The sequence below is a fragment of the Kogia breviceps genome, chromosome 14 (assembly GCF_026419965.1).
Source record: "Kogia breviceps isolate mKogBre1 chromosome 14, mKogBre1 haplotype 1, whole genome shotgun sequence".
Lineage (NCBI taxonomy): Eukaryota > Metazoa > Chordata > Mammalia > Artiodactyla > Physeteridae > Kogia > Kogia breviceps.
The window spans coordinates 74892830-74917186 of record NC_081323.1 but is presented as its reverse complement, the minus strand read 5'-3'; the positions used below and the strand labels follow the sequence as shown (position 1 = coordinate 74917186).

The following is a 24357-nucleotide window of genomic DNA, read 5'->3' as shown; positions in this document are numbered from 1 at the left end:
GCCTTATAGGCCACTGAGACAACTTTGGCTTGTTTTTTCTCTCTGGGTCCTCACATTGCTGTTCCTTCTACCTGGAATCCTCATCCCCCAGACCTTCACACAGAAAACTCATTCACATCCTTCAGGCATCGGCTCAAATGTCACGTCCACACACACAAAAAAACCTTCTCTGATCTTCTTATTTAAAGTGACCTGTCTCTTATTCCCTGTATCTTCATATTCATTTCCTTTATATCCATTTCAGATTTACTTGTCTATCTTTCTTACTACAGTAGAAGCTTTATGAGGTCTGGAGCATTATCTAACTCATTCGCCATTGTAAGCCCAGCATCCAGACACAAAGAGTTGCTCTGTAAATATTTGCTAAATGAATATGGGTGGAAAAGGAGAGAAGGATGATTTTTTTAATAGGAATATAGTTGTTTTTTTTAACATTTAAAAAAATTTTATTTCTTTTTATTTCTTTTATTTTCTTGGCTGTGTTAGGTCTTCATTGCTGAGTGCAGGTTTTCTCTAGTTGCAGCGAGCAGGGGCTACTCTTCGTTGCAGTGCGCAGGTTTCTCATTGCGGTGGCTTCTCTTGTTGCGGAGCATGGGCTCTTCTCTTGTTGCGCATGGCTTCAGTAGTTGCAGCCTGCAGGCTCAATAGTTGTGGTGCACGGACTTAGTTGCTCCGCGACATGTGGGATCTCCCCGGACTAGGGCTCAAACCTGTGTCCCCTGCATTGGCAGGCAAATTCTTAACCACTGCACCATCAGGAAAGCCCGAGAAGGATGACTGAGGAAGCAATGAGAGATGAGAGGGGATCTGGAGCACAGTGGAGGGGTTGGCTTTGGGCTGGAGGAGGGACACATCTTCCTCTGTGAACAGAGACAAGAAGGAAAGTTTGGACAGGTATGCAGGGTATGTAGGGTGAGGGTGTGTGTGACAAGTGTAGATGATAAAGGATTTCATAAGTGATGGCCTCTTTCTGGTAAGGTCATCTGCTGACAGTTCAGATGGACATTTCAGAGGTTGGAAAAAGGATTTGAGGAGAGTGGGAAAGATTTAGAACAGTTGCTGGGGGGAATGGGAGAGAGAACTCACCAACATTTTGAGACTACCATGTGCCAGGTACTGTGTTGAGTGTTGAGATTATAGAGATGAGGAGGATGTGACACAATCTTTGCCTTTCAAGAATTCACAACCCAAAGGAGATAGATTTTCTACAAGAAAGTTAAAATGCAGGGTGCCGTGTACTGTAATGAAAGGAGTGTTGTGGAAGCATGATGGGGGTGGAGGCTCAATTCTGAGGGTGGAGGAAAAACATCACAGTGGCTGTGACTTTTCAGGTTGGTTTGAAGAAAGAGAAACTGTGTACAAGGCAGAAGTAAGTGTGTTCCATGAAGAGTACAGTGCTAGCCTAAACTATGGTGGTGTGGAATAGCTAGAATCGCAAGAGGTTTATGTGGCTGGAGTGAAAAATGGAAAGATGATGCTAGGTGGTTAAGGCTAGGTTGTGAAGGATGTCCCAGGAGGTGGAACTTTCTCCTGGAGTCAGCAGAGGTCTTTAGGAGGGCAGCAGAATCTTGAGATTGCTCTTTTAGAAAGCTAATTGAGTAGGCAATGTGCATGATGTATTGAAGGGAGGAGAAACTGGAGGCAGTGAGAAGGGTTAGGAGATAGCTGCAGTAGTCCTGATGAGAGATGAGAGCCTGAAACAATCAAAGGCAGTAGGCATGGAGAGGAGGGGAAGGGTACCAGAGACAATTCTGATGGTGCATGGAATGGGTGGGGTAAAGGCAGAGGGTGGAGACAAGGCTGACTCAGAGGTTTCTTACCTGGGAGACTGGGTCGATGGTTCTCCTGTTACCTGAGATGCAGATGCAGTAAAAGGAGTATATATTAAGGAAAAGTAATAAGCTCAGTTTTTTTAATCGTGGCAAAATACACATAATATACAATTTACCATTTTAAAGAGTACAATTCAGTGGCATTAAGTACATTCACAATGTTGTGCAATTATCACAGCTATCTAGTTTCAACATATTTTCATCACCCCAAAGGAAACCCTAAACCCATTAAGCAGTTATTTCCTAGTCTCCTTTCTGCCCATCCCCTGGCAACTACTAATCTGCTTTCTGTCTCTATGGATTTGCCATGTCTGGATATTTCATATAAATGAAATAATACAATATGTGCGCTTTTGTGTCTGGCCCCTTTCACTTAGCATAATGTTTTCAGGGTTCATCCATGTTGTAGCATGTGTCGGTGTTTCATTTTTTTCCTCCAGTTTTTTATTGTGGTAAAATATACAGAATATAAAATTTACAGCTTTAACGATCTTTAAGTATACAGTTCAGTGGCATTACATAAATTAACATTGTGCAGCTATCACCACAATCCATCTCTAGAACTTTTGCCACACAAGGACTTGAACAAGAAACAGATATAGAAGGACTTGGAGTGTACGTTGCTGCTATGGTGGGAGCTCCAGGCCATACAGCTGCCCTCATGTATTTTGTTTTTGGTTTTTTTTGGCTGTGCCCTGTGGCATATGGGATCTTAGTTCCCCAATCAGAGATCAAGCCCGTGCCTCCTGCATTGGAAGCGTGAAGTCTTACCAGTGGACTGCCAGGCAAGTCCCACGCCCTCATATATTTTGGGGTTCTGTTGATAGGTGTGTTAATTGACCCTTTCATCAATATATAATGTTCTTCTTTGTGTCTTGAAACAATTTTTGACTTAAAGTTTATTTTGTCTGATGTTAGCATAGCCATCCCTGGCTCTCTTTTGGTTACTATTTGTATGGAATATCTTTTTCTATCCTTTTACTTTCAACTTGTTTGTGTCTTTGAATCTAAAATGAGTCTCCTGTAAATAGCATATAGGTTTTTTCTTTTTTAAAATCCATTCTGCCAATCTGTCTTTTGACTGGAGAGTTTAATCCATTTACATTTAAAGTAATTACTGATAAGGAAGAACTTACTTCTGCCATTTTGTTGTTTTCTGTATATCTTTTTTGTTCTTCAATTTCTCCATTACTACCTTCTTTTATGTTTATTTGATTTTTTTTAGTAATGTACCATTTTCATTCCCTTTTCATTTCCTTTTCTGTATATTTTATAATCATTTTCTTAGTGGTTACCCTCAGAATTACAATGAGCATCTTAAGCTTATAACAACCTAGTTTGAATTAATACAGCTTAGCTTCATACCATACAAAAATTCTGCTCCTATACAGCTCTGTCCCTCTCCCTTTATATTGTTATTATCACAGATTATATCTTTATACATTGTGTGTCAGATAACAGATTTATAATTATCATTTTATGCATTTTTCTTATAAGTCATATAGGAAAAAATGAGGAGTTACAAAGCCAATTACACTGACTTTTATATTTACCTATGTAGTTACCTTTACCAGTATTCTTTATTTCTTTGTATAGTTTCAAGTAACTGTTTAGTGTCCTTTCATTTCAGCCTGAAGGACTCCCTTTAGCATTTGTAGGGCAAGTCTGTTAGTAGTGAACTTTTGGTTATGTGGGACTCTTATTTTCTCCTTTTTTTGAGGCTATGCTGGGTCTTAGTTGTGGCATGAGGACTCATAGTTGCAACATGCATGTGGGATCTAGTTCCCCTACCAGGGATCAGACCTGGGCCCCCTGCATTGGAAGTGCAGATTCTTACCCACTGGACCACCAGGGAAGTCCCTCCTTTATTCTTGAAGGACAGTTTTGCAAGATATAGAATTCTTAGTTGACAGTTTTTTTCTTTCTGCATTTTAAGTATGTCATCCCACTGATTTCTGACTACCATGTTTTCTGATGAGAAATTGGCTATTAATCTATTGAAGATCCCTTGTACATTACAAGTTGCTTCTCTTTTGTTGCTTTCCATATTTTCTCTTTAGCTTTGGCCTTGGACAGCTTGATTATAACGTGCCTGTGTGGATCTATGAGTTTATCCTACTTGGAGTTCATGAAGCTTCTTGGGTGCATATATATATAAATAAAATTTGGGAAACTTTCAACTACTCTTTCTTCAGATATTCTTTCTGCCCTTTTTTCTCTCTCCTCTCCATGTACGATTCCCATTACTTTCATATTGGTATTATTGATGGTGTCCCACAAGTTTCTCAGGCTTTCTTTATTTTCATTCATTCTTTTTTCTTTATGCTCCTCAGATTGGATAATTTCATTTGATCTATCTTCAAGTTCACTGATTCATTCTTCTGTCTGCTCACATCTTCTGTTGAACTGCTCTAATGAATTTTTAATTTTAGTATTTCCTGATGCTTTGACATTTGGGGTCTTGCTGACCTGGAAGATACTGCACCTCCCAGGGCTAGCCAGTTCCTAGAGAGAGTAAAGGACTCATCTGCAAGTGTCTTTCATATGCAAATCAACCAAACCAAAGCCTATACCCCCAACCACCTCCTTTATCAAAACTTTTACACTCTAGGCCACTATCCCTCTGTCCTAATCACCCCAGGGCCAGATACCAGAGAACAGGGACAGCTCCAACACCCAAGAACCCAGTGAAGTTATTCAAACTAACCAATCCAGAGTATGCTTACCCTGCTTCATCCATTCCTTCTCATGTTTCCACAAAATGTGGGGCTTTTGCCCCACATTTTCTTCCCACTCCCACTGCCTCCGGACTGACCCTGGTGCTTCCCCATGTTGCCCTGTGTGGTGTGCTTTGCCTTTTGCTTCTAGGTATCTCTGAGTATAAAAACTTCTCCTTTCATGACATTAATTTCTGTGTCTGTTGTCTTATCATACCCAACTAAAACAAAATTCTGTGTACATTTTAAAACATCATTGTACTTTTAAAAAACATAATTGTACTTTTCAGTTCCTAACTTTCTATTTAGTTATTTTTTTATAATTTCTACCTCTTTATTGATATTCTCTATTTGTTGAGACATTGTTCTCCTGGTTTCCTTAGTTCTTTGTCCATGTCTTTAGCTTGTTGAACACATTATAGACAGTTGATTTAAAGTCTTTGTCTAGTAAGTCCAAAATCTGTGCTTCCCAGGGATAGTTTCTATTACTTTCTTTTTCCTGTGAATGGGCTGTATTTTATTGTTTCTTTGCATGCTTTCTAATTTTTTGCTGAAAACTGAACATTCTGAAATTATGTTGTGGAGAAAAGAGAGAGAAAAGGAGAAGAAAGGGGGTTGGGGAAGAGAGGAGAGGAAAAGAAAAAATACTTTCCAGGTCTTTGCAGATTGTCTCTGTGTTGGTGCACTCCTTCAACACTTAGCCGGGCCATTTACAGCTCTGCCTTAGCCTTCACTTCCTGCTGTGCTGAACCTAAAGACCAGCCAGAGGTGAAAGCTATGGTCTTCTCAGGTATTTTCTGAGCATGCATCCTGTCCTGGATGTGGGAGCTTTTCAAAGCCCTATTTACCAAAGATCCTCATTTCCCTTTTTTTTTTTTCCTCTCTGGAGTTTTGTATGTCTCTTCCTTGTCTCCCTTGTTATCTTTTGTCTTGGATGGCATTGGCTTGTTCATTTGGCTTTTAATGTTTTCTAGGAATACTCTCCATGAAGGTATGTCTCTGCCCTGAGAGTGTTCTGAGTTAGGCAAAACAGGTGCATCAGTCCTTCAGGGAACCCATGGATAGGTCAGAACAAACAAACATAATTCCTGGGAACACGATTCACTTGGTTGTCTTGGGGCCAGATACCCACACCAGGAACACAGGCTTCTGTCTTTAAGACTGCCACTGTGCCAGGAGGGGAATGGAGCAAAGTAACATTAAAACGCCGCAAAACTCTCCTACCCTGTTTCTGTGAACTTTCTCTTGATTAAGCATTCACTTAGTTGTTATAAACCTTTGACTATCTCCCAGAGTTCTGACATGTTCATTCTGACAGTTTTTCCCAGGTTTTTTCGGTAATTCTGGGGAGGTATAGGCTACTAGAGGTACCCACTCTGTCCTTTTCACTGATGTCATTCCCTGAGTTCAGTTTTGAACATGCTAAGTGAGGTGCCTAAATGACACCAAGTGTAAACAAAGATATAAATTCCTCAGGCTAGAGATCTGTTTGTTACATTCACTACTGGATCCCCAGCACTTAGAACAGTCCATGGCACACAGTGGGTACCCAACAAACGTATGTTGAATCAATGGAGCTTTAGAGTAAAAATATGAAAATATGGACATTAAACTTTAATGTATGGCTTAGAGATAGGGATTTTTAAATCATTAGTGTATATCATCATCATACACTAATCATACACTAACTGAAGCCACTGATGAAAAAGAAGTTGTTTTCAAATTACATTAGTAACAAATAAATTCCTTTTTAGGACAAAGCAAAATTACTACTGCTACCTACCTCTCTAAAGTTAATGACTGGCCCTGTGTCCTTCTAAACAATTTAATATCTTTTTTTTTAACCAAATAAGATATACAAATGACAAATAAGCATGTAAAAAGTGTTCAATACCATTAGTCATTAGGGAAATGCAAATAAAAACCACAATGAGATACCACCTCCAAAGCACTAGGGTGACTATTATCAAAAAGATAATAACGTGTTGGTAAGAATGTGGAGAAACTGGAACACTTGTGTATTGCTGGTGGGAATGTAAAATGGTGCAGCTGCTGTGGGAAACAGTTTGGCAGTTTCTCAAAGAGTTAAACATAGGATTACCATATAACCAAGCAATTCCACTCCTGGTCATATAAAGGTTTGAAAACAAGGGCTCAAACAGATGCCTGTACACCAGTGTTCATAACAGAATTATTCACAATAGCCAAAATGTGGAAAAAATCTAAGTGTCCACGAACACATGAATGAATAAAGAAAATGTAGTGTGTATCTGCAATGGAATATTATTCAGCCTTAAAAAGGAAAGAAATTCTTACACATGCTATAAATGGATGAACCTTGAAGACATGATGCTAAGTGAAATAAGCCAGACACAAAAAGACAAATATTATGATTCCACTTATATGAAATACCTTAGAATAGGCAATTCATAATGATAGAAAGTAAATAAGAGGTTATTAGGATCTGGGTCAGGGGGGATATTATTGCTTAATGGTTACCTAATTTCTGTTTGGGGTGATATAAGAGTTTTGGAAATAAATTGTAGTGATGGTTGCACAACATTGTGAATGTAACTGATTCCACTGAATTGTACACTTCAAAATGGTTAAAATAGCAAATTTTATGTTACATATATTTTAACACACACACACACAACCTAAAGGAGAAAAAGAAACAGGTCCTCCTTTAAGGAAACTTACAACCTAGTAAGAGAATTTGGACATTTTAAGGAAAAAAAATTAATGATTTGGTGATAGAATCAGAATAGTGATGGCCTTTGGACAGAGAAGGTAGGGAGTGAAGGAGAATGAGGGAAGTTCTGGGAGTGATACAAGTGTTTTATATCTTGATTGAGGTGTTTTCATGGGCATTACACTTGTTAAAATTTATGAAATTTTATACTTAAGATCTGTGCATTTCACACTATGTAAATTTTACCTCAGGGGGACAACATATCAGTTACTACTAATCTCTTGACTATTAATATATATTGCAGTTATTTTCTCCCACTTCTCAGTTACATGGTTTTTTTAATCATATAGAAGTTTTAAATTTTAAACAGTTAAGTTTATCAATTTTTTCATGTATGGTTGCTGTATATATGTGTCCTGCTTGAGAAAGTAGCTCTTATCCCAGGCCTATAGACATGTTTTCCTTTTTTCCCCAATATTTTTATTGTGTGTGTGTGTGTGTGTGTGTGTGTTACATGTAGCTATTGACTAACTGGAAACCATTGGCAAGTTTCCTAACATTGCGAAGCCTTGGTTTTTTCATCTGTAAAGTAGGGATAATATTTTGTTATTGGCATGGTTGAACGAGATAACATTTAAAGGCCATTAAATGCTTGACCCATTTAGAAGTTATTCAGTAGTGGGTAGCTATTGTTATTATATGTTATGTGATTATATACCTATTACAGTATTAGACATTTTATCATAATTTTTTTATGTGTCTGCCTCTTTCACTAAGGCATTTCATTGGTAGGAAATATGGCTTCCCTTAGTACCTAACCAAGTGCCTGGCAGTTAGCAAGTGTTCAGATATTTATTGAATGAATGAATTGGATGATTGAATGGATGAAACCAAGTCATAAAGGGAGAAAGCAGTAATGTTATCAAGCAGTTCTGATACGAAACTAAACACAAAACTGAGGTTTAACTAGGGTAGAAGGAACATTAAGTATCTAGGGGCTTTTGTCCAAGGATGAGCTCCAAGAGGACTGAGGTTCCACTGAGTTAAACTGCATGCAAATGTTTAGATGAAAGTGCATTTTTCCAGGGAGAGGGTCCAGAAGCAGATTATAGTTCCAGGAGGCCAGGGATCCTGAATAATTTGTTCACCATTGTATTCCTAGCTCACAGAATAGAGCCTGGCAGCTCACAGATGTTTATTGAATGAATATCTGGCTGACTAAATGAAAAGCTTTCTTTGGATTCTCAAAAGGGTCTTTAGTCCCCCCAAATTTTAAGACAATAATTTGGAAGGAAAAAAATTAAACAGATCCCTGAGAGAAGCTTTATCTGGGCCAGAGCTCTGAGAGGAATTTATCACTGTGGAGTGATTGAGGAACCCCTTCTGAGATTCCTTTCCAGGAACTGGTTGATTCCCTTATCTATCAGCTTTCTGATTCTCACATGATAGGCTGTAGTCAAGCTTGAATCATAAAGCCAACTTCTGCCACCTACTATTTGTGTGACCTTGGTTAAATTAAACATGTCTAGGACCCGGTTTCCACAATAACATCCTTTGAGGGCCTGCTGAGTGGATTAACTCAGAATGTTGGTGTAATGCTGGAGCATTATAGTGCACAACCAATTTTTGTGTCTTCACCTGCTCTCCTCCAACTTTTAAAAAAATATATATATATAAGACATTTGTTCACATCCATTTACCCTGATTCTCAGACCTCGAGGCAGTTTCTTGCTCTAACCAGTCTGCCTCTACAGGTCCATAGGATTTGTTTGGTTTGGCAAGTAAATATCAATTATTGTCATTTATGGAAACTGCTGTCCAAATATGCCTAATTACTCTGTAGCACAGGAATAATGGGGGGAAATCATTTCTTGACTTCCTATTGTATACCAGCACTACTGGGCACTTTCATGTCTTATCTTACCCTACAAATTACACTTGTCATTAAGTAGAAGCATTAACAAAATATTTGCTATTTGGATATTAATTTTGCACCTGGACCATAGAAGGCACTAAAAAAAAAAACTGTTGACCAAATAAACTTTCTTTTACATTTTAACCTAAACTTCACAAACATTCAAGCATGGGCAGACATGCTCCCAACCATAAAATGATACTGAAAATGGGTGAGTTCTCAGGGAAACTGGCTTGTATGAAGCTGTTTTTAGTAAATTAATCAACAAATATTTACTGAGTGAATACTATCTGCTCAAACTGTGAAAAAACCTGGGGCTTGTGAGAACATAGTACTCCAGGAGCTTAGGTGCAGGTGGGGAGACTAGATCAAGACTGGGGAAAGTTTACCTAGTTGGCCCAGACTGGGCTGGACATGACTGAGAGTGAATGTGCAGAGACTTTTGTATGTTTTCAGGAGAGATCTCTTGGCAGGGCTGACGAAGGAGGATTTAGTGGGAAAGGACTGGATTCAGTGTTGGGACGTTTGGGCTCTAGTTCTGGCTGAGGCTTAACTGGCTGGGAGAATTGGGGTAAGTCCCTTAACTTCTCCAGACATCAGTTTAGCATCTGGAAAATAAAGGAGGGTGGTGGTATTGTTGAACTTGTTCAGTTATTAAGTGCCTTCCAATTCCTAGATTCTAAAATTCTGACAGCCACACTTATTTTTCCTTTGAGAAGAAAATACTTCCTACACTTGGAATTGCAACAATCAATGGCATTTATAAAACACCCACTATACCCTAGGAGACTGTGCCATAAATCACCCCCCAGGTTTTTTTTTTAATTTATTTATTTATTTTTGGCTGTGTTGGGTCTTTGTTGCTGCACGCGGGCCCTCTCTGGTTGCAGCAAGTGGGGGCCACTCTTCGTTGCAGTGTGCGGGCTTCTCATTGCTGTGGCTTCTCTCATTGTGGAGCACGGGCTCTAGGTGTGTGGGCTTCAGTAGTTGCAGCACGTGGGCTCGGTAGTTGTGGCTCGCAAGCTTAGTCGCTCCACAGCATGTGGGATCTTCCCAGACCAGGGATCAAACCCGTGTCCCCTGCAGTGGCAGGCGGATCCTTAACCACTGCGCCACCAGGGAAGTCCCCCCCACTCCAGATTTTTTAATCATTATTTTTAATTGTGGCAAAATACACATAAAGTTTATCATCTTAATCATTTTAAAATGTATAGTTCAGTAGTGTTAAGTACATTCACCTTGTTGTGCAGTGGTCCCCACCATCCATCTCCAGAGTGCTTTTCATCTTGCAAAACTCAAACTCTGGACCCATCAAACGATAACTCCCTATTCCCCTCTCCCCCCACCACTCTATTTTCTGTCACTATGAATCTGACTACTTTTTGTACCTCATATAAGTGTAATCATGCAATATTTGTCTTTTTGTGAGTGGCTCATTTCACTTAGCATAATGTCCTCAAGATTCATCCATGTTGTAGCATGTGTCAGAATGCCCTTCCTTTTTAAAGGCTGAATAATATTCTATTGTATGTATATATCATATATTTTTATCTGTTCATCTGTTGATGGACACGTGGGTTGCTTCCACCTTTTATGTCTTTTGAATAATGCTGCTATGAACATGGTATACAAATATCTCTTGGAGACCTTACTTTCAATTTTGGGGGGTATATGCCCCAAAGTGGAATTGCTTGATAATATGGTAATTTTATTTAAAAATTTTCAAAGATACACTGGTCTGTTTTCCATAGTAGGTGAACCATTTTGCATTCCCACCCACAATGCACAAGGGTTTCACTTTCTCCACACCCTGTCAACATTTGTTATTTTCCTTTTCTTTTTTTTTTTTTTTTGATAGTAGCCATCCTAATAGCTATGGAGTGGTATCTAATTGTGGTTTTGATTTGCATTTCCCTAATGATTAGTAATGTTGGGAATCTTCTTATGTGTTGTTATTTGTGTATCTTCTTTGGAGAGATGTCTGTTCAAGTCCTTTGCCCGTGTTTTTTAAAATTAATTAATTAATTTATTTATTTTTGGCTGAGTTGGGTCTTTGTTGCTGCGCGCCGGCTTTCTCTAGTTGCGGCGAGCGGGGGCAACTCTTCATTGTGCTGCGCGGGCTTCTCATTGTGGTAGCTTCTCTTGTTGCAGAGCATGGGCTCTAGGCATGCGGGCTTCAGTAGTTGAGGCTCACGGGCTCTAGAGCACAGGCTCAACTATTGTGGTGCACAGGCTTAGTTGCTCCGTGGCGTGTGGGATCTTCCCCGACCAGGGCTCGAACCCATGTGCCCTGCATTGGCAGGAGGATTTTTAACAGCTGCACCACCAAGAAGCCCCTTTGCCCGTTTTGTTTTATTTTGTTTTGTTTTGTTTTGCGGTACGCAGGCCTCTCACTGTTGTGGCCTCTCCCGTTGCGGAGCACAGGCTCCAGACACGCAGGCTCAGCTGCCATGGCTCACGGGCCGAGCCGCTGAGCGGCATGTGCGATCTTCCCGGACCGGGGCACGAACCCACATCCCCTGCATCGGCAGGCAGACTCTCAACCACTGCGCCACCAGGGAAGCCCTTTGCCCATTTTTAAATAAAGTTGGTTTTGCTGTTGTTGAGTTGTAGGAGTTCTTTATATATTCTAGATATTAACTCCTTAGCAGATTCACAGTTTGCAAATATTTCCTCCCATTTCATGGACTGCCTGTTCACTCTGTTGTGTCTTTTCATGCACAGAAGTTTTAAACTTTGATGTAGTCCAGTTTATCTAATTTTTTTCTTTTGCTGTCTGTGCTTTTGGTGTCATATTCTAGAAATCATTGCCAAATCCAACATCATGAAGCTTTCCCCCTATGTTTCTTTCTAACCGTTGTATAGTTTCAGCTGTTACATTTAGTTCTTCCATGAATTGGGGGGTGGGGGGGGGTTCTGTTTGGTTGTTTTTTTGGCCATGCGGCATGCAGGATCGTAGTTCCCCGACCAGGGATGGAATTGGTGCCCCCAGCAGTGGAAGCCAGGAATCTTACCCACTGGACCACCAGGGAAGTCCCCTTCCATGCATTTTGAATTAACTTTTGCATAGGGTGTACAGTAAGAGTTTAATAACTTCATTATTTTGCACGTGGATATCCAGTTTTCCTAACACCATTTGTTGCAAAGACAAGCTTTTCTCCATTTAATGGTCTTGGCACCCTTGTTGAATATCATTTGACCACATATGAGAGGATTTGGGGTGGTCGTACAGAAGGATATGGGCTCTGCTTTAAGAAAGCCTCAGTAGAATTGAATACTCAGATGATGTTTCAAACAGCATTTGTCCAGTGCTGGTTGTGTGCTCAGTGGGTTCATGTTTTCCCACACTTTACCTCTTATTTAATCTTCCTATCCAACAAGTGAGATAGATAAGATGATCCCCTTTAACAGAGGAGTAAACTCAGTTCCCAGAAGAGCACGGTTATGTCTTATGTAGGGGCAGGGACAAAGTCAGGATTTGAACCCAGAGTTCTTGGCTCCACGTGTCCTGCTATTTCAGATTAAGATGGACCTCGTGTTCTCACCTCTAAAATGCGGGTAGAAGTGAAATGAGAGGTCTCTATTGAGCAGCCTTGCAGCTGTAGGATCTATGCAGATCTATGTAGGATCGTGGCAGCTATGCATTAAGGAGTCGCCAAAAACCAGGGACCAAGCGTGAGGTGTACACGTTAAACACTATTAGACTGCGGAGAAGAACGGAACTTAAACCCCAAGGCCAGCCCGGAAGGCCAGAGTCCTGGGACCGGAGCCCCGCCCCCGGGCGGACCCCAAGTCCTTACCCGGAACCAGGGCGCGGCTGGGCTGTGCTACTGGTGCGGGTGGGAGACAAGCAAAAGAAAATTGCCTGCGACGAGAGTCTCGCTGAAATGCCCCCATGGTCTCTCCGAATGGAGAGTTGACAGTTTCATAACGTCTCTAGGGTTAGTTCCCTTGCCTCTCTCCCTTTTACTCACCTTCCGCGGTGCTATTTTTCCCCTTGGGCCCTGCATTGGATGTCCTCTTGGTACGCCCCCACCCTGACCAGGAGGGGCGAGGCGGCCGCCTGCGTGGGCACTGCGCATGCGAATCCCGCAGACTGGGTGGGAGGGGTGGGAGCACGGACCCCGCCCCTTCGCGACTCCTCGCGTGACGTCGCGGGGGGCGCCGGCCTCCGCCCGGCTGCGAGCGGTGAGAGTGAGCGGCGGGCGGACTCGACGCTGCCTCAGCGGGAAGGGATATGGGTGTTGAGTTTCTGCTGGAGGGGCTTTGCGGGGGAGGGGAGGCCTAGGTGCACCAACAGCCGCCGACCTTCAGGCTCTACCCTCCTCCTTCCTGCCTTTTCCCCCTTTACAGATGTTCCGGGACGGGAGGCAGGGCCAAGGGCTGTGCGTTTGTGACACCTGCATTTCCCTGGAGCCCTCCTTTCCCCCCATCCCATATGTTTATCTTGCCTTCCAGATGTTCCTTTTCATCAGGCTCTTGCTTCTCGCCAGGGAAAGAGCACTCCACTTGGAAGCAGGAGACGGGTTTCAGACCTTGGCCCTACCACTCCTTTGTTAAAGTGCCCGAGCCTCAGTTTTCCCCACAGTCTTTTTGCCTTGCTTCATCTGGTTTTGAAGATCAATATGTCCCAGAGGAATAGAAAGGAAATGGACATTTGTTCAGTTCCTGCAAGGCCAAGTACTATGCAAACTGTTTTATCTGCTCCATTTAGTCCTCGCTACTTGATGTTCTTAGAACTCCCATTTCACAGATTCTTAAGCTCGCAGAGGTTCGCTCATTTTTGTCACATAGCCAGTGAGTGGCAGAGGAGGACTCAAATTGAGTTTAGCTCCAAAGTGGAGTTCTTTTTCATCAGACGCTTCCCTTGTCTGGGCTATCAGCTGGAACTGTTCTTCAGCCAAACCCTAGCCCCAGAACAGCTGCTTCCTGAATTTCTCTCGTTGAGAATTCTCCTTTTCGATTTCCTTTTTCCAGTACAGCATGCTCTGCTCTACTTCCATCTTGATTACTTCAGAAATGAAATGCAGCAAACATTTATTGAGTGGTGCATGGAGATGAACACTTGGAGTCAAGAGCCTTGGGTTCTTGTCCTGGCTCTGCCACTAACTGGCTGTGTGGCCTTGGCCAAGTCCCTTGTCTTCTCGGTGCTTTCACTTCCTTTGAATAAAATGGGTAAGTGCCTTCTTACTGGCAGGCTCTTGTCCAGGTCTCCCTTCCTGTCCTCCAGCAGGCTCTCCCTGGAGGCCCAGACCCCTCTGCTCCCCATGGGCAGCTGCCAGGCAGGGCACAACCTGCATCTCTGCCTGGCCCACCACCCACCTCTGGTCTGTGCCACTTTGATCTTGCTGCTTCTTGGCCTTTCTGGCCTGGGCCTTGGTGGCTTCCTCCTCACCCACAAGACTGGCCTGCGCAGCCCTGACATCCCTCAGGTGAGTACTCACCCTCCTGCTCATCCTTCCCCTGCGGGCCAGCTCTTGCTGCTGATCTCCTCTCACCTCTCTCCACCTTCCTTTTGCACACAGGACTGGGTCTCCTTCTTGAGATCTTTTGGCCAGCTGACCCTGTGCCCCATGAATGGGACAGTCAAAGGGAAGTGGCGTGGGTCTCACGTCGTGGGCTTACTGACCACCTTGAACTTCGGAGATGATCAAGACAGGAACAAGACCCAGACATTCCAAGCCCAGGTCCAGGGTAGTCGTATGGGATTGAAAGGTGAGACCAAGGAGGACTGTGGGGTTGGATATCAGAACATTCAGAGTTGGGCCCTGCCCCTGACCTCACCATCCTGGTGACCTTGGGCACATCTCTGGGCATTAGTCACTTCTGCTGTAAGAGGACTAGGTACTTTCAGTGAACACAGTTCCCACTGTGTAGGTTCTCTATAAATGTTTTCTCTCTCCCCTTCCAGCTTTGAGGTTCTTTGATTCTACCTTGGAGGTGTGATGAGATGGGCAAGATTTGACCTAAAGTTCTTTCTCACCCCTCTTCATCCCTTGGGGCTTCTGTTAGAGGCGCCGTTTTTTACCTCAGGGATATCAGAGAAACATGTTCTGTTTATTTAAACTAGTGTCTTTAGTGCCTGTTATGTGCTTAGCACAGCTCTGTGTGCTATGAAGGATACAGAAAAATCAGACATCCTCCATTCCCAAATTGCTTAGAGTCTTCTGGGAAGATGATGCGTGAGAGTGAGTCAGAGGGTGCCATTAATTCCTGTGTGAGATTTGGCCTCACGTTCCTTATCTAAAAAATGTGGAGATGAAGAAGGAGAGAAAGGTGGAATTCTTAGACTTCTGAGGTCCTTTCCAACACTATCGTTCTAAGATTCTCCTGTGAGTCAATAGGTGTATGTGTGTGGAGGCACACATACGCATATTGCCGGGTGAGAGTAGGTCTCTGTATTGCCAAGTGTACTTGTGTGTGATCAGAGAGCAAGAGAAAAGGAATGTGTCTGATTATATAGACTCAGGACAATTTCTCCTGTTCTTTTTATGTATAAAACATAATAGCTTTATTGAGGTAAGACTCACATGTCATGAAGTACACCTGTTTAAAATGTACAAGTGAATGGCTTTTTTATATTCACAAAAGTGTGCAACCGGCACCACTGTCAATTCTAGACCATTTTCATTACCTGACAAAGAAATCCTGTTTCCATTAGCATGCACTTCCCTTTTTCTCCTAACCTTCCAGCCCTAGGCAACGAGTAACTACTTTCTGTCTCTGCACATTTGCCTATTCCAGACATTTCACACAATATGTGGTCTTTTGTGACCGGCTTCTTTCACTTAGCATAATGTTTTCAAGGTTCATCCATGTTGTATCATATGTTAGTACTTCATTTCTTTTTATTGCTGAAGAGCATTCAGTATAGACATATTCCACATTTTATTTATCCATTCATCAGTTGATTGACCTTTGGATTGTTAACACTTCTTGTCTATTATGAATGATGCTGCTCTGAACACTCGTGTACAAGTTATTGCATTATCATATGTTTTCATTTCTTTTGGGTATGTACCTAGGAGTGGAATTTCTGGGTCATATGGTAACTCTGTGTTTAATCTTTTCTTTTTTAAAATAAATTTATTTATTTATTTCTTTTTGGCTGCATCGGGTCTTCGTTGCTGCGCGTGGGCTTTCTCTAGTTGCAGCGAGCAGGGGCTACTCTTCATTGTGGTGCGCGGGCTTCTCATTGTGGTGGCTTCTCTTGTTGAGGAGCACGGGCTCTAGGCACGCAGGCTCAGTAGTTGTGGCTCACGGGCTCTAGAGCGCAGCTCAGCAGTTGTGGCGCGTGGGCTTAGTTACTCTGCGGCATGTGGGATCTTCCTGGACCAGGGATCGAACCTGTGTTGCATTGGCAGGCAGATTCTTAACCACTGTGCCACCAGGGAAGTCCCTATGTTTAATCTTTTGAGGAACTACCAGTCTGTTTTCCAAAGTGGCTGTACCATTTTATATTCCTACCAGCAGCGTATGAGAGTTCTAATTTCTTCACATCCTCACCAACACTGGTTATTTCCTGTTTTCTTGACTATAGTTGTCCTAGTCAGTGTGAAATGATACCTAACTAAGGTTCTAATTTGCATTTTCTTCTTTTTTAAAAATTTTATTGAAATATAGTTGATTTACAATATTGTGTTAATTTCTGCTGTATAGCAAAGTGATTCAGTTATACATATATATATTCTTTTTCATATTCTTTTCCATTATGGTTTATCACAGAATATTGAATATAGTGCCCTGTGCTATACAGTAGGACCTTGTTGTTTATCCATCCTATATATAATATTGTAGTTTGCATCTGCTAATCCCAAACTCCCAATCCTTCCCTTTCCAACCCCCTGCTTCCCCTTCGAAACCACAAGTCTGTGCTTTATATCTGTGAGTCTGTTTCTGTTTCATAGATATGTTCATTTGTGTCGTATTTTAGATTCCACATATAAGTGATATCATATGGTATTTGTCTTTCTCTTTCTGACTTAACTTCACTTGGTTTGATAATCTCTAGGTCCATATATGTTGCTGAAAAATGGCATTATTTCATTCTTTTTTATGGCTGAGTAGTATTTAGTTTGTTTCCATGTCTTGGCTATTGTGAATAGTGCTGCTATGAACATAGAGGTGCATGTATCTTTTTGAATTATAGTTTGGTTGGATATATGCTGCCCAGGAGTGGGATTGCTGGGTCATATGGCAACTCTATTTTTAGTTTTTTTAAGGACCCTCCATACTGTTTTCCATAGTGGCTGCACCAATTTACATTCCCACCAACAGTGTAGGAGGGTTCCCTTTTCTCCACACCTCCTCCAGCATTTGTTATTTGTAGACTTTTTAATCATGGCCACTATGACCGGTGTGAGGTGGTAACCACCTCATTGTAGTTTTTTGTTGTTGTTGTTGTTGTTTTTGTTTTTTGCGGTACACGGTGCTCTCACTGTTGTGGCCTCTCCCGTTGCGGAGCACAGGCTCCGGACGCACAGGCTCAGCGGTCATGGCTTATGGGCCTAGCTGCTCCGCTGCATGTGGGATCTTCCCGGACCGGGGCACGAACCCGTGTCCCCTGCATCGGCAAGCAGACTCTCAACCGCTTCGCCACCAGGGAAGCCCCTCTCATTGTAGTTTTGATTTGCATTTCTCTAATAATTAGCAATGATAAGCATCTTTTGATATGCATATTGGCCATCTTTATGTCTTCTTTGGAGAAATGTCTATTTAGATCTTCTGCCCATTTTTCGATTGTGTTGTTTGGTTTTTGGTTTGAGTTGTATGAGCTGTTTGTATATTTTGGAAATTAAGCCCTTATCGGTTGCATCATTTGATTTGCATTTTCTTGATGACTAATGATATTGAACATTTTTTCATGTGCTTATTGGCCACATATTATTTCTTCGGAGAAATGTATATTCAGAGTCTTTGCCCATTTTAAAAATCGAACAATTTTTCTTTTAATTATTAAGTTGTAGGAGGTTTTTTTATGCTTTCTAGATCCAGGCCTCTTATCTGATGTATGATTTGCAGATTTTCTCTCCCATTCTCTGTGTTATCTTTTCACTTTGTTGATGGTGTGCTTTGAAGCACAAAAGTTTTTAATTTAGATGAAGTCCAGTTTATCTATTTTTTTGTTGTCGTTGCTTGTGATTTTAATATTATATCTAAGAAGACTTTGCCTAACTAAAAGTCACTAAATATAGGTTTTCCTATATTTTCTTCTAAGAATTTTATAGTTTTAGCTCTTACATTTAGGTCTGTGATCCATTTTGAGTTAATTTTTTTGTGTATGCTGTGAGGATGGAGTCCACGTTTATTCATTTGCAGGTACTATTCATTTGTCCCAGCACGTTTTGTTGAGAAGACTATTCTTTCCTCATTGAATAACCTTTGCACTCTTACTGAAAAGCAATTGACCATAGACATATGGGTTTATTTCTGGACTCTCAGTTCTGCTCCACTGATCCATGTCTATGCTTATGCTAGTACAATACCATTTTGATCACTGTAGCTTTGTAGTAAGTTTTGAAATCAGAAAATATGAATTCTTCAGCTTTGTTCTTTTTTTTTTAAGATTGTTTTGGTTATTCCAGATCCCTTGAACTTCTATATTAATTTTAGGATCAGCTTGTCAGTTTCTGCTTCTTCATGGTTAGAAACAAAGTTATAACATCAAAGATTTTTGGACCAAGTAAAAAGTAATTACAAATGATTGCATCATCTAATCAGTAATTGTTGAGCACTTACTATGTACCAAGCATGGGGAATACAGAGATCTGTAAGATGTGGATCCTCACCACAAGTCACTCACAGTCTAGCAAGGATACAAATGTGAACAGAAGTAAATACTTTTCAGTGTGTGCAGTAGAACACAAGGTACAGTGAGAGTACTCATAAGTCCATCAAGCAGGGATGGTGAAGACAGGCTTTTCCAAGGATACGGGGCTTGAGCTGAGGCTTGAGGGAGGCTTAGGAATGTGCCCTTCCAGCCAGAGGGAAGAGCATATGCAAAGGCATGCAGATGGGATTATGATGGCACATTTAGGAATTTCCAGGGGTTCAGTTTGACTGGTGCAGGGGAAGGAGTGTTGAATGAGTGGCAGGAGATGGGTCTGAAGAAGCAGGCAGAATCCCATGGAGAGTCCCTTGTGCCAAGCCAAGGTAATTGGACTTTATCCAGGACATTTGGCTAACTCAAAGAGTTTGATCAGGAAAATAGAATTTTGTTATTATTCTTTTTAAAAGATCATACTCTGTTGGCTGACTGCCTGGAAGGAATGTGTCCAGATGCACACAGACTAGTTAGGAGGTGGTTGTGACAAAAAGGTGACTTATCTGAGCTGAGACAGTGGTGTGAAAGAAGGGGACTGATTTGAGAGAGTCGATAGAAGTGTGGGATGGACAGGATTTGGTGACAGATTCGATCAGGGGAACATAGAAGAAAGGGGAATTCTCTTACAGAATTTTACATGTATGTTTCTCAGTTGCAATTATGGTGTATATACTGGTTTGTATTTCTTTTTTCACTTTATGACATCGTGGTTTTTTGTATTACTGAATGGCCAGAACATTATTATTTTAATGGATGTAAATTGATCTTTTAATTGGTTAGGCCATCATTTGTTAATGCTTTCTTTATTGATAAACATTTTTATTATTTTCTATTTTTTGGTATTTTTTATGAAAACACAAACATTTGGTATACTTTGCACTTTTCTTTTGAATCTTTTTCTTAGGATTAGTTTCTGCAAGTGGTATTACTGAGTCAGAGTATGGACCTTTTTTTTTAATACACAAATTCATTTTATTGTGGATTCAGACTACACAGAAGTGTACAAAGCAAATGTAAGTCCTCCTTACCTTCTCTGCAGAGTCCACAGTTTGGTGGGCATCCTCTCAGTCCTTCTCTTTCTTCATTTAAAATTGCAACAGAAACAGCCAAATTGTCTTCTAAAAGTGTCACCAGTGGAGAGCGCCCATTTCTCCACATTTCAACAACTCCTGTTATTGTCAGTCTTTTTAATTTTTACCAATTTAATGGTCTAAGGAAATATCTGATTGTTTTAAATTTACTTTCTCCTGATTGCTAGTGAGGTTGAGCATCTTCTTATAGGTTTATTGGCCATTTTCATGTCTCCTCTGAATTTCCTATTCATATCCTTTACTTATTTTTCTTTTAAGTGATTTGTCTTTATCTTCTGAATTTTTTTTAGAAGATCTTTATACATTCTGGATAGTAAACCCTTTTGCCAATTAAATATGTTATAGGTATTTTCAGCCATTCTGTGACTTTTTTTTAAAACTTATCTTTCATTGTATAGTTTAAGATAAGATAGACCTTATCTTTCATTGCTCTTAGTTTTTATGAAATTTATTGCTCTTGTCCTCTACTCGGTCTTTTAGGTTTTGTGTCTTTTTTTGGAAGGCCTTTCTTTCCTACTTTAAAATTAGAAAATATTCTGTATTTTCTTTTAATACTTGCTTAGGTTTTTGTTTTAGTTTATTTGCATAGGTCTTTAATACATCTGGACTTTATAGTGTGAGGTAAGAGTCTGACTTTTTGGGGCTTCCCTGGTGGCTCAGTGGTTGAGAGTCCGCCTGCCGATGCAGGGGACATGGGTTCGTGCCCCGGTCCGGGAGGATCCCCCATGCCGCAGAGCGGCTAGGCCCGTGAGCCATGGCCCCTGAGCCTGTGCGTCCGGAGCCTGTGCTCCGCAATGGGAGAGGCCACAATAGTGAGAGGCCCACGTACTGCTAAAAAAAAAAAAAAAGAGTCTGACTTTTTTTTCCCAAATGGAAATTGTCCCAAGGCCATTGACTGAGTAGGCCATCCTTCTCCCACTAATTTGAAATCGTATGTGAACCTTTTAATGGATTTGGGTAGTAGTGGAAAACTGCTTTCTTAAAAAGAATGAACTAGTTTATACAACTTGACATCAGCAATGTGTATTTACCCCAGTTTTGCTGCAGCTTTCCGAGTATTGGTATGATTGTTTTATTGATTGTGAGTTAATTTGTATCATTTATATCGGTACACAGCTATTTTCATTTCTCAGTGATGCAAATGATGGTATTAGAGGACTTTACTGAATAGAATCAATGCCAAAATACCTGGTACAGTAGGAAGCGTACATAAATGAATAGCTGTCTAAAGATTGATGACTCCCATCCCACCCTGCATTTTCTTCCATCTCCTCCCCTGTGCCTCTCATAGGATCTTCTGCAGGAGAGCTGGTCCTCATTACAGCCAGGGTGACCACAGAAAGGACCCCAGGAACCTGCCTGTATTTTAGTGCTGCTCCAGGAATCCTGCCCTCCAGCCAGCCACCCATGTCCTGCTCGGAAGAGGGAGCAGGAAACGCCACCCTGAGCCCTAGGATGGCTGAGGAGTGTGTCAGTGTCTGGAGCCACGAAGGTCTTGCGCTTACCAAGTTGCTCACCTCCGTAAGAGCCTCAGATTGTTGGGGTTTCATAAACTGCCATGCTGAATGCTGTGTCTTGATGGCTTCTGGAGGCAATTTTACCTAGTAGAAAAGCACAGGCTTTATAATCCCTGCCTCAGAGGTTCTGTGACCTTGAGCAAGCATGTGGGCCTCTCCGAACCTCAGCTTCCTCAGCTGTAAAATGGAAAACATGGTACTCTCTCCTAATACCAACAAATAAGGATAAATGAGAAGGAATGTAAAGTGCCTAGTACAATGCCTGCTACATAATAGAGATTGGATAAATGACAGCTATTACTATTAACAATTGTCTATGGATACAATAAAACATGATCTTGGCCTCAAAGGCATTCAGAAGCTGTGATAAGAGGCAGAATGGGCTAATTGCTATCATAGGGGTGTGAGCAAGGTGTTACTCAAACAGAGTAAGGACCAATTAACTCTGACTTGAACATTTATGGAGAGTGCTTCACCAAGAGGTGGCATTTAAGAAAGGGAATTGTTTAGAGTAGTTTATACCTTACTAAGTGCTTTCAGTTTCATTATCTCATTTGATCTTAAAATAGCCTTTTTAAGGCTGTTATGAGGTAGCTGTTATTATCTCATTTTACAGATGAGGAAACAGGCTTAGAGGGCGTGAATTGCCCCAGGCCACACAACTGGTTAAGTGGCAGAGCCAGGATTGCAACTTACAGCCTTCTGACTTCCAAGTCCCAGGCTCATTCTGCTCTGTCGGGATGATCCTTGAAGAATGAGGAAGACATGGGCTGGAATGCAGTAGAGGCGGTTCAGGAGAGGGGAGATACATTCCAGGCAAAGGGACCAGCATGAGCACAGGCCTAGGGATTGAAAAGTGTTCAGGCTTCAGGAGCACTCCACGATGAGGGCTTAGGAATGACATAGGGGAAGAGACAAAAGAGTTGCAGGGGCCGGGTCATAAGGCACCGTGAGGCCTGGCTAAGATGCTGTGACTTGATACTGCAGGCCATGGGAGTCACTGGTGCTGGGTGGACAAGACTGGCTAAGTGGAGGCGAGAGACCAGTTAGGAAGCTGCTTCATACTGTTCCCTCACATTTGCAAAGACCTTGTTGAGCATGACCTGGGAGCTTGGAATCAGAGACCTTGGTTTCCAGACCTGGCCCTGCTTGCACATTTCAAAATGTAGACAGTAGTGAACTTTCCTATCTCCTGGAGTCGTTATAGGGGTTCAGTTTAAATGTTTGGGCAAGAAAGCAGTTTGCAGACCATTGAGACAAATGTTAGCTTGCATGAAAATAAGAATAGAATTTTCCCTTTAGTTGCTCCCTGGATGTGGAGAGCCCTCTCTCCCATGGAGGCTTTTCTCTAAAGCCCTTGGGCTGGGGGTATCTAAGATATCTTCCCAAGGGAAGGTTCTCTACAGTCCCTTCTCTCTCCATCATTCCTCCTCCCCTTCCTGTCCCCACCCCTAGGAGGAGCTGGCTCTGTGTGGCTCTAGACTGCTGGTTTTGGGCTCCTTCCTGCTTCTCTTTTGTGGCCTTCTCTGCTGTCTCACTGCTGTGTGCTTCCACCCACGCCGGGAGTCCCACTGGTCTAGAACCCGGTTCTGAGGGCACTGGCCTAGTTCCCGTCTCGTTCTCAGGTAAGGTTCTCTGACTCAGTCCTGTGTGAATAGGGGATGGGGTGTGAGTGGCAGTTGTAACTGAGACAGAGCTTTTCCTAAACAATATGGTTTGGTTTTACTTATTTTTGTACTTTATATATGTGGAATCATACATATTCTTTTGCGACTGACTTCTTTCAGTTAACATTCTGATTTTAAGATTCATCCATAGCTGTAGTTCACATCCAAGCTCTTTGGCAACAGCGGTGAATTAAGGGGGTTCAAATTTGATGATGTGTCCTGGATATGAATCATGTTTGTCTTGCTTTTGTCCTGAAATTCTGATACCCAGTTTTATGATGAATTTTGTAAAATTCATCTTGAACTGCTCAAAAGGTTTGATGATGCCCTTTTACTAGACACATACTATGTGCCCAAGCACTTCACATGCACCTGATCTTTTACATTAGCCATCATTGCATTAGAAAAAGTTGATTCTCCTAGCAGGATCTTTGCAGGGACACAGCCTCCGAAGTGGGGGTAGGACATATTGGCTAACTAGTTAGTCCATCAGCTCATTAACGTTAAAAAAAAATTCTATAAAAAAATCTCACCCTTTCAGGTGAGTCTCATATAATTCGAGAGTCATATATTGTGCACCCAGCTCAAACTGTTCTCAGCTTCAGCTGGCTGCTGTGCCCTAGGAAATAACTGCGGGAGAAGAGGAGACAGCTCAGACCCAGGGAAGGTGCTGTCCAGAGGAGCTGGACCCTCAAGATCAACTTTGCTTATATTGCTTAGGGCTAGGCCTGACTGCTCCAGCCACCTACTTGGGCTGGGAAAAGGTGGAACCCTCTCAGCCTTTCTTAGATCTGAGCAGGCTTTCTGGCTCCTGGTGGATCCTGGGATCCTGAGGCCATCTCAGTTGGAATAAGTGCCTGTACCTATCTCTAGCTGTCACTTCCTCTGCTCCTTCCCCAATTTCTGCAGCCATACCAGAGCTTCCTCCAAAGGTCCTCTGACCTGCCCTGTTTTTTTTATTTTGTTTCTCTCCAGGTGTGAATCAACTTCTTGGGCCTTGATTCTGAGTTGGAAGAGATATTACAAAAGTGGAGAGCTGGAATGTGGGGGAAATAAAAGTTTTTTTTGCCCAGTGTTTCCCAGGGTGTTTATTGGGGATTGGA

The 24357-nt window shown here is 41.8% G+C and overlaps 1 protein-coding gene and 1 long non-coding RNA gene across 9 annotated transcripts; one reads left to right on the top strand and one right to left on the bottom strand.

Annotated features, from left to right (window-relative positions):
• Positions 1 to 478: 478 nt before the first annotated feature.
• On the bottom strand, positions 479 to 13244 carry LOC131741036 (uncharacterized). Its single transcript, XR_009331042.2, has 3 exons — positions 13131 to 13244; positions 1821 to 1852; positions 479 to 860 (listed from the first exon to the last, which is right to left on the bottom strand). It is a non-coding gene; the product is annotated as an uncharacterized lncRNA (long non-coding RNA).
• Positions 13015 to 24329, top strand: TMEM219 (transmembrane protein 219). 8 transcript variants are annotated; one of them, XM_067012071.1, is made up of 6 exons: positions 13015 to 13097; positions 14387 to 14588; positions 14682 to 14871; positions 21362 to 21591; positions 23043 to 23212; positions 24230 to 24329. In XM_067012071.1, exons 2-5 carry the CDS (start codon positions 14424 to 14426, stop codon positions 23178 to 23180), a joined length of 723 nt encoding a protein of 240 aa, XP_066868172.1. In that variant the 5' UTR covers positions 13015 to 13097; positions 14387 to 14423; the 3' UTR covers positions 23181 to 23212; positions 24230 to 24329. The 8 variants fall into 8 exon arrangements, with proteins under 8 accessions (XP_066868172.1, XP_058893512.1, XP_058893511.1 ...); XM_059037529.2 differs by lacking the exon at positions 13015 to 13097 and adding an exon at positions 13225 to 13344 and having other exon boundaries at positions 14390 to 14588; XM_059037528.2 differs by lacking the exon at positions 13015 to 13097 and adding an exon at positions 13227 to 13344.
• The last annotated feature ends 28 nt before the right edge of the window (positions 24330 to 24357 follow it).

Coding starts and splice junctions, on each gene's coding strand:
- TMEM219 (XM_059037526.2), top strand. CDS start 14,181: ATGCAGCAAACATTTATTGAGTGGTGCATGGAGATGAACACTTGGAGT. Junction 14,872..21,361: donor TAGTCGTATGGGATTGAAAG/GTGAGACCAAGG, acceptor TGCCTCTCATAG/GATCTTCTGCAGGAGAGCTG. Junction 21,592..23,042: donor TTACCAAGTTGCTCACCTCC/GTAAGAGCCTCA, acceptor CCCCACCCCTAG/GAGGAGCTGGCTCTGTGTGG.